This window comes from Ictidomys tridecemlineatus, unplaced genomic scaffold, assembly GCF_052094955.1.
Source record: "Ictidomys tridecemlineatus isolate mIctTri1 unplaced genomic scaffold, mIctTri1.hap1 Scaffold_842, whole genome shotgun sequence".
Taxonomy (NCBI): Eukaryota; Metazoa; Chordata; class Mammalia; order Rodentia; family Sciuridae; genus Ictidomys; species Ictidomys tridecemlineatus.
Genome location: NW_027526093.1, coordinates 64321 through 76019, shown reverse-complemented (window position 1 = coordinate 76019; position 11699 = coordinate 64321). Strand labels below are relative to the sequence as shown.

The following is an 11699-nucleotide window of genomic DNA, read 5'->3' as shown; positions in this document are numbered from 1 at the left end:
AGCCCAATTTATACTTTTGGTAGGGAGGGTGATGTGGATTGAACTCAGGGGATTTCAACCACTGAGTCACATCCACAGTACAATGTGCTATTTTATTTAGAGATTCACTGAGTGGTTTAGCACATCACTTTTGCTGGGGCTGGCTTTGAACTCATGATCCTCATGCTTCAGCCTTCAGAGCTGCTGGGATTGCAGGTGTGTGTAATTGCCCCCAGACCCAGTGTCCCTTTATGGGTTATAATAGTAGTGTAACTCAAAGCCAAGGGAGCTAAAAATACTCAAGTTATGCTGTGGTTTCTGCATCATTTCATAGCTTTATGACAATATAAATACACTTAGGGCAGAATACATACACACACACACAAAAAAAAGATACAGATGTATGTGTCCCTTTTTAACATTTAATTACATGATTTAGCTCCATCAGATTAAACACTTACTTTAATGTTGTATTCACTTTGTTAATGAAACCCTACTTCAATGATGATAATCCATGGCTACTTTCTTTGTTGCTTGTATTTGGTAGACTTCATTCTGATGTTGTGAACCTAGAATGTCTAACTTATGTTGTTTTATTTCTCATGTAGGTCATCCTTTGGCTCCCAGTGGTACTGTATATAATTTTTCAGATTCTGGTCACAGTAAAATTTCTTCATGATCCAGTATTCTCAGCAATTCTTTGTTTGACTCTGTGCCAGTCTTGCTCTAGAGGCAACCTGTCAGCATTGTGGAAACAAACTTCGGTGTGGCAGGACAGAATGGTGGACCATGACTAAACCCCATCTACCCCTGAGGGTAGATGGCTTTCCTTAGCATTCTTTCACATACCTTCTTCCAAGTCCCTGTTAAGAAGGAGTTCCCCATGTGGACTAGTAAGTATGGGTGACAGTATGCTATAGACCTCTTCTTTGATGTAAGCCGCTTTCCTTAAGTATATTTGTATTTACATTTGATAAAGAATAGTTTAGATATTCGAGTTTTATGACATCTGCTGTCTTACCTGCAAATAACAAGAGTGATTTAAATGGAAAAGAGTTCCTTTTTTCCCTGCAAATTGTTTTGCTTCAAGTTGTGATAACAATTTAAGGTTTTCAAAGTGTGCGCTTTTTTATGTGAAAGATAAATGAATGATAAAGCTGATTTTGGAATTGTTTTCAAAACTTCAAATTAGTGACATATGACTACACTACTTCCCTAGAGTCTTGAAACTTTTACAAACACCCCTTCCCAAACACGCCTGAATGTGCACATATTCACACATAAACACTCACAGAATTTTTATCACTCTCAGTAAACACCTTTAATTTCTATTTGGGTAAATCGGAAAGAATTAAATTAAAATATTGATTACAACTCTATTCACACTTGTACTGGAATAGAAATCTCCATTTGGGGTAATCTGAGAGGACTATGGAAAAGTGGAGAGTTAGGAATTTGAAGCAAAATCCTCTCAGAAAACTTATGAATCTCCATTTTTCTCCTAACTGGACCTTTCCCATGCACATTTAAATGTGTCCCAGAAGCTCCCATTAAGACAGATCACCATGGATCCCATGTCTCCTCCTCGAATCTTTCCTATCTCATCTTCCTTCCAGAGCTACATATGCTGGCCCTCTCCTTTTATTATCTCTCCCTCCCTTTCAGGTATCTCTGAACTGGCTTCCACCCATCATTCCATCTGTAGTATTAATGTCTCAAGGCCTCTACTCCACTAGGTCCTTTGACTATTTTGGAATTCTTCCTTAATTCATTGAGCTTCATGTACAATGTTGAGTATTTCCTCCTTCTGAAAACATTGTCTTCCACCACTGTTTTTTCTCCTGCTACTCTGGCCCCTCCTTCTCAGCCATATCTTCTGGCACAATCTCTAACACTTAGGACTTTGTTTCTGGAGTTTTTGTCTTGACTTTGCTCCTTTTCACTATATACTCTTTTCCTAGGAAATCACGCCCAAGCCTTGTTATCATCATCATATAAAACTTAAAAATCATATCTCCCCACCAGATACTATAAAGTATCAGTCAAGATATCCAGCTGCCTATTTAGCACCTATCTTAGCTTTTACCCCTTGTCCTTGTCCAACAGTCCCCACCTCAGTGAATGGTACCACAGTCCTTCCAGTGGTCCATGCCAAGAAGCTTTGAAATGATTCATGTCATCTCTTACCTGCCACTCTATATTCACTTATAAACCAATCCTGTCCATTTTGCCTACAAAAATTCCAAATAACCTTTATCTTTAACTCACCTTTGCTCTCCAAACATGTGATACATTCCCAGATCCACAGTAATCTTTTCAAGGCAAAGATGACCAAGCTTGCTTAAACATTTCTGGCTTACAAGACATGCAAATCTATCCTGTGCCTGCTTCTTCTGTGTTCCATTACTTCCCCCTTCAGCTAGAAAGATCCTGATCTTTACATCCTTGGACTTTCTGTTCCCCTTCCCATAGGGCCTTTAGGTAATTCCTGATCCATAGCATATAAGCTTCATGGGGCAGGGGCTTTATGCTTTTTACTGGTCATTATAATAACTAGCACAAAAAATGATGTGCAGTGTTCCTTGGAAAATTACTATTACAACATGACATAGTACACTGTGTGAAGTTCCTTGTTTCCATTGTAATTTTAATATTTCCTTCAGCAGAAAGATTTCCATATGCATTGTCCATGATAACTTCTAGTGTCTCTGAAGTATTGGTTCCATCCAATTACTCCCTAAATGACTCAATATGCCCTGGCTGAAGAGGGCCACATCTGTATTTGCAGATCTTTGGGATGCTGAGGCAGGCTGATGTCATCCATGTAGCCAGGGAATATATACACATCCTGTCTCAAACATGAAAAGGCTTGGGATGTGATGTAAGTGCTGTTGTTCTTGCCAAGAACACACATGTCCCTGTGTGTTCTTGGCAACAAAACAATCAAAAAGTTTCAAACAATATAAATATTCACCTGCAATTAAACACAATTTAAAGGTTAATTTTGAAAATAAAATTTTATCCACAAACTCACACACACACACACACACACACATGTACACCTCAATAATTTTAATTGTGTATACATCTCTATATGCATTTATACATTCCAGATACAAATTATATGTCAGGTATGACCTTTCTAAATATTTTTCCCATTCAGTTGCTCATCTTTTTTCCACTTAGCAGAGTCTTTTTTCCCAAAAAAATCTATTTAAATATACCATAGAACAAAAAAATGTAATCAGTAATTTAGAATTGAAAGATATTACATATATATATATATATATATATATATATATATATATGATAGATAGATATAGATATAGATATAGATAATATTTCATCAATCAATGAACAAATATACTTTTTTTCTCCACAGCAAGGCTCATTGTCTAAAATAGACTATATCTTACACAACAAAGGAAGTCCTAATAAATACAAAATAACAGATAATACTCTGCATTCTCTCAGATCACAATGGAATGAAATTAGATATCAATGATAAAGTAAAATATCTAACAAATTGAGACTAAATAATACACTATTGATTGGTGAATGGACAGTTGAAGAAATCAAGGGTGAAATACAAAAAAATTCTTAGAGGTAAATGGGAACACTTATACAACATGTAAAATTCTCTAACACTACATCTCAAAGCCCCAGAAAAAGAACAAATCAATACCCAAAGCAGTAAAGACAGGAAATAAATAAAAAATCAGAGCTGAAACCAATGAAATTCAAACAAAAGAAACAAGTGAAATAAATGACAAGACAAAAAGATGTTCTTTGAAAAATAAAATAGATAAACCTCTGTCCATGCTAATGAAGGAAGAACGAGAAAAAAGTCAGATTACTAACTAAAACACAAGATGAAGAAGGAAATGCCACTGCCACAGTCCCACGTGCCTCTCCTGGTGTTCCAGTGATGAGTCTCCCACGTGCCTCTCCTGGTGTTCCAGTGATGAGTCTCCCACGTGCCTCTCCTGGTGTTCCAGTGATGAGTCTGCAGTGTCTGGTAAGCTCATGGTCCTGGTTTTCTGGATGAGGTTCTGATGTGCCCAGGAGTCCATGTGTCTCTGATTTAATTTAGTGAATGCACAGGGAGTAATTTTTTTACTAACCTGATTCACTTATGTATCTATTTGTGCCTTATGCTGCTGCTGCACAGCTGGGTCATTGCCTTCTTTCTTATTTCTTTGTGTGTTGTTCTGGGGATTGAACCTCATAGCATGGCATGTTTCCACTGAGCTACCTGTCAGAGTTTTATTTTTTATTTTGAGACGGGAACTCACTAAGTTGCCTAGGCTAGCCTGACACCAGTGATCCTCCTGCCTCAGCTTTCTGTGAGTCTAGGATTACAGACATGCACCATTGTGCCCAGTTGGGTTAATTCTTTCCAGTAAATTTTGTATACCCAGCATCTGGTGGTTATCCACTTGGTCTGACAAGGCATGAGTCATTCTGCCTCATCACTTGGATTCAGAAGGGTGTAGCCCAGGAAAATCTGCTGCTTTATAAAACAGGGTAGCTCAGGTATGGGCAGTGTTCTTCTGCATAGTGTGGAATGGCTTGGAGCCAGCACAGCCTGCTCTCCACAAACCTCCTAACTGCTCTGCACCTCAGAGTGGGTGAAAGCTACCGAGTGGTCACCCGGCTCTACAGAGTGGTAAGAAAATAGTCCATGGTCCCACTAAGCAAGGGCAATAGGAGTCACTAAAGCTGGGAGGCACAGGAGACGTCTGTGAATGGATAAGGAACCCCACCTGAACCCAGCACTATGCATCTATATGCCTGAACTCCTGGGCTAGGAGGGGTCCACACTGAGTGGGAGGGGCCTGAACACTCAACGTAAGTTCAGCTTTTCTGTTCTCCATTCTCCTCCTCAATTCATTGGTTGGGAGTTTCCTGTTTGAACTTGACCTCTAGAAGCCTCAGGGTAAACATGGCCCCATTTTAATGGTAATAAGTATTTATCATGTTATGATTTTCCCCAACTTTGTGTGTTTCTTGTGTTATTTTTCCTTTCTCTTGCATTTTCACTTATTGATCTGCTATTATTATAGCATTCATGACAGTATGCATGCACCTGTGGACATGTGTCAAGCATATTGGAGTCAGCATGCCACAATGCCTGGCCTCAGAACTCAGATTGTGCAGCCTTTGCAAATGGTGCTATCTGTAACCCCGAGGGACCCCTGGGCTGTGAGTCTTGGTGAGCCCATATGTTCAGGGACATTCCAAAAGGGCAGTAGCCCCTGGATCTCAAGAAGACCCACCTGTGTATGGCCTCACCTGTGCTAAGATGGGAAGGACATTTCCCTGAGCTCCTACCCAAAATCCAGGTCTGTAGACGGCTGTGGCTCCTGTGGCTCTGATAGTGCTCCTCCAAGGAGTCCTCCCAGTGAAGGTTCATGTGGAAATGCAGAAGCCAGAGTTTGGTTACTGCCTCAAGCACAGTCAATAGCCTTCCCTTTGTTACAGGCTCACTTTCTGCAGTTCAGTTATTTGCAGCCCCCCAAAAGGCTAAATGGGATACTCTAGAAATACATAATTCTTAAGTTTTAAATAACTTTTATTACAGAAAATTATATAGTCATTCTAATTTTCAAAATTGTTGATCTCTGTGTCTACTTTATAAATTAAACTGTACGGTAAATGTGTATGTCTAGGAGAATGCGTAGTAAATACATAAAATATGCATAATGAGTCAGGTACTTTCCAGGTTTCAGGGGATCTTGGGATATATCTGGTGCAGATGACAGGGGAGAAATGTAATTAGTTGGTCTATGGTAAGTAGAAAGTATGCATTTCCTGTGCAGCTTTTTCTTAGGTCTGCTAAGAATGTAAAAGCAGAGCTGCCTTCAACCTTCAACAGGGATTGTGTGAGGGGATGTCACACTGGTGCTGGGAGCAGAGGAGCCCTGGCCAATCCAGGCTCACATTTCCTGCATTTCCGTCTCCAGACATCTGCCCACCACCTCCCTCCCCAACACCACCTGAAGAGCTTCTAAAACACACTCAGCACTTTGAATGCTGTGCCTTTCATGCCACTCACCCACACTAACCCTCCAGTTTGCTCTGTGGCAGTTCTCTCTTTATTCTTGCTCAGCTTGACTGTGTGTGCCAGGTGTGTCCACATAGCAACATCATGAATGCTACCTCAATGCTGGCACACTTTCACACTTTCAGGAATGCACTTTTAGGAAACAAAGTTCTTTATTAAAGAAATAACTTACAGACTAAGAGAACTCTGTTCATTCTATGCATAGTTTTGTAGCCTGTAATAGTCTTCTTTTGTTTTAAATGTAACTCTGCAAAACTATTAACATCCCAAACAGCATTATGAAGCCATTTTTGTTCCATATCCTGTGCAAATACAACTTACCACAGAGATATAAAACTTTTATAAAGAACACATTTCAGTGAAGAATGGTGTACCTTTATATATATGCATATACATGTATATAAATACATAACTTTAAATTAGTTAAAAATGACACCCTTAGTAAAACTAAAGTCAAACTAATCTTAAAACTACAGCAATCTGAGTAGGATTATACCTCCCATGCAATATTTAAAATACATTTAACTTTCCAATACTTTTTATGCAGTATGCCAATAGTGAGAAAATGAAGACTTAAATATAATTCAACATATAAAAATTTCAGGAAGAGCAGAAGGTTCTGTTGTATAGATGTCCAGTCAAGTGTTTCCTGAAGCTGACTTTGACAGACAGCACTGGATAGAGAGTAAGATGCACAATGTGACATCTTACTCTATGACGCCTTCTCCTCTTCATGTCACTTGGGCATCAAGACCCAAAGCTCCCTTGCTCTCTTATGAAGACCATAAGCCATGTTCACAAGCTCCATGACGTGGCCTCTGCACAGCAGGTCATTTGGAGTTTTGCTCCAGCACCAAGTACTCTGTCTCTGACACTCTGGAGGTGTTGGTGAGCTGGGTGAGGCCTATTTGGGCAGAATACTGAAAAGTGAAGGCCTTCATCAGCTTGTACCTGTACTTGTGGTTGATGAAGCTGTAGAGCACAGGATTGATGCAGCAGTGCACCAGGGACAGGCTCTGTGTGACATGTAGTGCTGTGAGGAGCGTGTTCTCCAGCTGGCAGGTGAAGGGGAGGTTGTGCAGGATGGAGAAGATGTCCAGCAGCACTGCCACATGATAGGGGAGCCAGCACACAAGGAAGACCACCACATAGGAAAAGATGACCTTCCGGATACTCTGATTCTCCTGATCACCAGAGGCTGAGATGGCCCTGGAGAGTAGGCAGTAGAAGACAGTGATGATGGAGAAGGGGACAATGAAGCCCAAGACAACAGAGACAAGCTCCATGCCGATCAGCCACTCCTTGATGCTGTGCTCAGGGTAGAACGACCAGCAGTAGGTCTCGTTGTTGGAAGCAGACACCACAGTCTTCAGGTAGTAGGTGTTGGGCAGAGACAAGCACAAGGCCAGCAGCCACACCAGAACGCACACGATGTGGCACACCATCTTCTTCCTGCGGCTGGAAGTGCTGGTGAAGTAGATGATGAAGAGGTAGCAGTCGATGCTCATGCATGTGAGGAAGAAGATGCTGCCAACAAGGTTGACAGAGAAGGTGAGGTGCGTGACCTTGCAGGTTAGCTCACCCATTTGCCACTGGTTGTCCTGCACCAGGCTGACCACCCAGACGGGGATGGTGATGACCACCCACAGGTCCATGATGGCAAGTTTCAAGATGTAGCAGTGGGTGTCATAGCCTGTGTTCTTGGCCTGGATGTTCACCCAGACCACCACAGAGTTGGCAATCATGCCGATCACGAAGATGAAAATGTAAATGAAGAAAAGTGTGTAGAGTAGGATGCTTTTGTGGGGCATGGTTGGGCAGTGCACTGTATCAATCAGGATGCAGTTGCTGCTGTTGCATGGCCAGTTAATGTCAGAGAAGTTTCTTGGCTCTGTGTAGTCAAAGAGATGCATATCCATGGTAGGGGGAGTGAGAAGGACCTACAGCAACCCAGAGAGATGGGAGAGAGAAATCACTCATCAGGGAACCTCGACTTCCAGTCAAAACATTTTTCTGGGGTCCTAATAAGGCCCAGCAGTTTTGCCCAAGTTCTGAGGTGTCTCACAAAGAAAGGAGAAAAGAAATCAATCAATCAATCATAAACAAACAGCCAGAGTCTCATTGACACAGTGTCCAAAGACAGACACAATGTTGGTTTTCTATCTTTCATTGGCTGTCTTCTTCAGACACCATCAGCCTGGCTGTGCTCAGAGTGTGAAATCAACATGGTACAGGGCCAAAGAAACACCGGACTTGACTTGTCTCCTCTATGTAGGTGGCAGTTCTGTCACTTGCCACAGGTGGTGACTAGCCAAGATTCAGTCTACCATGGGTTACTCAAAGTGACTCCATGTTACACATAGCAACTTCTGCAGGATCCAGGATAAGAGTCAATGTGTGCCAAGTGGCCTTGACAACTGTTTCAGAAACCAAAGCAGGAACATTCCAAGGTTGGAATTATGGCTCCTCCAACCAATAGTGTCCAACATAAGATATACTGGTTATCCTGACCATGTCTGCTGCACTAGAACAGCTTCACCCACCTCAGCATTACCTTAGGGACAAAGGGCCTATCCCCAAATATGAAGGGGGATACATATTACTCAATGACCTGTCACCTGCAACTGTCCAGGAGAAGCAATCAGCTTCTCCTCTTTAGCAGAAATGCAAAACCTCATCTTGGCTCTTCTCCACTTGGGAAACTGTTGCATAACATCCACCCCCAAAGAGGGCCCAGGAACCCACAGAGGACATGCAGCTGAATCAGGCCCTCCTTAGGAAAGCATGGAACAGAGTCCCTAACTATGGAAGACACCTGCTGCCTACCTCCACAGCCTCAAAACTTAACAGGTGGCCCACTCCTGAATCCCAACAAGGAAGACTGTGGGAGGCCTGGCAGCTCCCTCTGTGGGAGGTAGGGGATAGAGGTGGTTGTAGGATCCCCTCCTGGTTGTCCAACCCAGGCTTCATGTGCAGAAAGAAGGCCTGAGCATCCCAGGGTAGTGATATACCCTCTGCTCTACAACCAGGTCACTGGCCCAGCAACCAGGAAATCCCCACAGCCCAGTGACCCCAAGTGTTTGGAAGCTGACATTCAGGCACAGGAGGCCACTCACAGGGGGCAACACAGAATCAGGACAAACAAACCCTCATCAGCAGATGTCCTGTCCTAAGACAGCTTCAAGGATTCCAAAAGGATATCTGGCTAACAAGGCTGTGGAGGGTGATGCCAGAAGATGGGCTCCTGGCCTCCCAGACTGATCTCGGTTTATCCAGCCACCCCAAGCTGCCCTGAAGATACTCCTGCCACCTCCCCTAGGACACAAAGTGTCTGCGCAGACTCTTACCCTGCACCTGTGAACCCAGATGGATGTTGCCCCTGCTCTTTCACATGGCTCCAGTGCAGAGGCCTCTGGCAGCAGCCCTGCTTCTTCCTTCCCATTTCCTTAAAATGGAACACATTTGCAGTTTGACTTAGTTTAAGGCACTATTTCTTTCCCAAATCTCATCTGCTCTCATAGTCACTGGAAGTAGAGGAGCCCCACAGGCATGGAAACCCAAAAATGCTTTGTTGGAGGTGGCTGTGGCAATTCTCTGCCCTACTGGCACAACCTGGGTACTTGGCAGGGACAGCATTAAATCCTAGAGCCCAAAGAAATGAAGGACCCTGAGCCTTTGAGAGCCTGCACTAGGATTTTAACCCATTTGCCACTCTCTCACACCTGGGCTGCTTTTCTGGCCTGCCCTCCCTTTCCCTCCAGGGCATGCACACTGTGGCCCTGATGCAGTCCAAAGAGAATGGTCCCAGACAAGGGCAAGGGCACAGAATAAGAGAAACCTCCTCCTGGGGCTGAGCAGTGTTCTTCTAGGCCCCTCCTCAAATCAATTCTGACACATCCCTTGCACCTGGCAGCTGCCAATCTTTAGTATCCTTTAGGCCAGAGTGGACTTGGACAATGGGAAGGCTCAGGGACTCTGATCTAACCCTGTTGCTTCTGCCTCTGCCCTCTGGGCCTGGAGTCTCACAGGATTTTTGGGACAGGCGGTCCACCCTGCAGTCACACCCTTCTCTCCCCTCAGGGGTTGAGAGTGGCACCACCGTGGAAGGTGTGGTGCAGAGACACAGCTGTTACTCCCCAAGGTTGAAGCAAGCAATGTGTGAGTGTGTGTGTGCACAGGGAGAGAGACAGAGAGTGGAGGAAAGAGCATGAGAGAGAGCAAGCACACATGCTATGTATGTCCTCATCAAATCTAAATGTAAAAGACTCTTTTTGAAATTTTTTAAGAGAGAGAGAGAGAGAGAGAGAGATTTAATATTTTTTTTTTAGTTTACGGTGGACACAATATTTTTATTTTATTTGTATGTGGTGCTGAGGATTGAACCAAGTACACTGTGCATGCCAGGCCAGCATGCTACTGCTTGAGCCACATCCCCAGCCCTGAAAGAATCTTTATTGATTCTATACTGTAGCAGAAATACCAGAATGTTAAAACTATTATTACAGATGAAAAATTGGGGATTAAAAATTTATTTGATTAGCTTTTTCTATTCTTTTACTTTCACCCCTCTCCTAATTCTGAAGTGATTCTTTAGAATCTATATTAATCAGATTTTCTGAGAAAAATCACCTTAAAAGGAGAAAAGATTTGTTTCTGCCTGGTTTCAGCCCATGGTGGCTTGGATCTGTTGTTTGGGGCTTGTGGTAAGACAGAATATCATGGCAAAGAGAATGTAGTAGAACCAACTGCTCACTTCATGGCTGCCAGGAAAGAGACAGAAAGGGATGGTTTGGAGTTGAGTCCAAGTATAATCTTCAAGGGCACAAACCCAATGACTTCACTTCCTTCAACTAGGCCCTACATTCTACATTGTCCACCTCCTAGAAGTAGTGCCATCAGCTGGGACCAAGCCTTTAGTATATGACACTTGTGAAGGACAATGGAGATCAAACCATAATAAAATCCTGTAAGAATTACAGCCTAAAAGTCATTTGAAAACTCAATTCCACAATATTTTTATAGCATCCTACAATATGTTCATATTCTGCTTTAAATTATTATAGAGCAAGAAGGGGCTGGGCATATAGCTCTGTAATCGATTACGTGCCTAGCATGCTCAAGGTCCTGGGTTCCATCCCTAGTGCTACAAAAAGAAACAAGGAAGGGTCAGTGCTTCATGAGGTAGTTGTCTAAATCTGAACAACTCCAGACATTAAAAGATCCTAATACTACCTAATGAAGTAGAGAGAACAAGTGTCTTCCATGTGGAAACCCTTCAAATGCTTGAAGTCAACTATGTTATCTCATTTCAGCCTTCTTGAAGTTAATATTTTAACTCACTCAAAAATCATTTTGGGACACCTACCATACACACTATGTAATATATTTGTCTGATCTGATTTTTATAATCCAATCCTGGCAGGATTTATAATCATTGTAATATCTGTTTTGGAAAAAAATGGATGTTTTACTTCTTTTTAAATACTCTTTAAAAACTTAAAAATTACTGGAATTATCTGTTTCTTAAATACTTGGTAGGTTTCTCCATAAAGTTGTCTTTTTTTTTAAATGCTAATAAACATTTTTCTACTCTTATCTTATGTAAAGTTGTACATTTAGATTATACACATATACACACACATAATATAAGTCA

General features: G+C 42.2%; 1 protein-coding gene and 1 long non-coding RNA gene across 4 annotated transcripts in view; one reads left to right on the top strand and one right to left on the bottom strand.

Annotated features, from left to right (window-relative positions):
- Positions 1 to 665, top strand: part of LOC144374719 (uncharacterized) — a 34453-nt gene extending 33788 nt beyond the window's left edge. For all 3 annotated transcript variants that reach the window (XR_013434052.1, XR_013434050.1, XR_013434051.1), the window contains one exon: positions 588 to 665. This is a non-coding gene — a long non-coding RNA (uncharacterized LOC144374719). The remainder of the gene's footprint in view (positions 1 to 587) is intronic.
- A 6114-nt stretch (positions 666 to 6779) lies between these two features.
- Positions 6780 to 7981, bottom strand: LOC101966519 (atypical chemokine receptor 3). Its single transcript, XM_078037467.1, has one exon. It carries the CDS (start codon positions 7963 to 7965, stop codon positions 6877 to 6879), a length of 1089 nt encoding a protein of 362 aa, XP_077893593.1. The 5' UTR covers positions 7966 to 7981; the 3' UTR covers positions 6780 to 6876.
- Between the last annotated feature and the right edge of the window lie 3718 nt (positions 7982 to 11699).

Coding starts and splice junctions, on each gene's coding strand:
- LOC101966519 (XM_078037467.1), bottom strand. CDS start 7,965: ATGGATATGCATCTCTTTGACTACACAGAGCCAAGAAACTTCTCTGAC.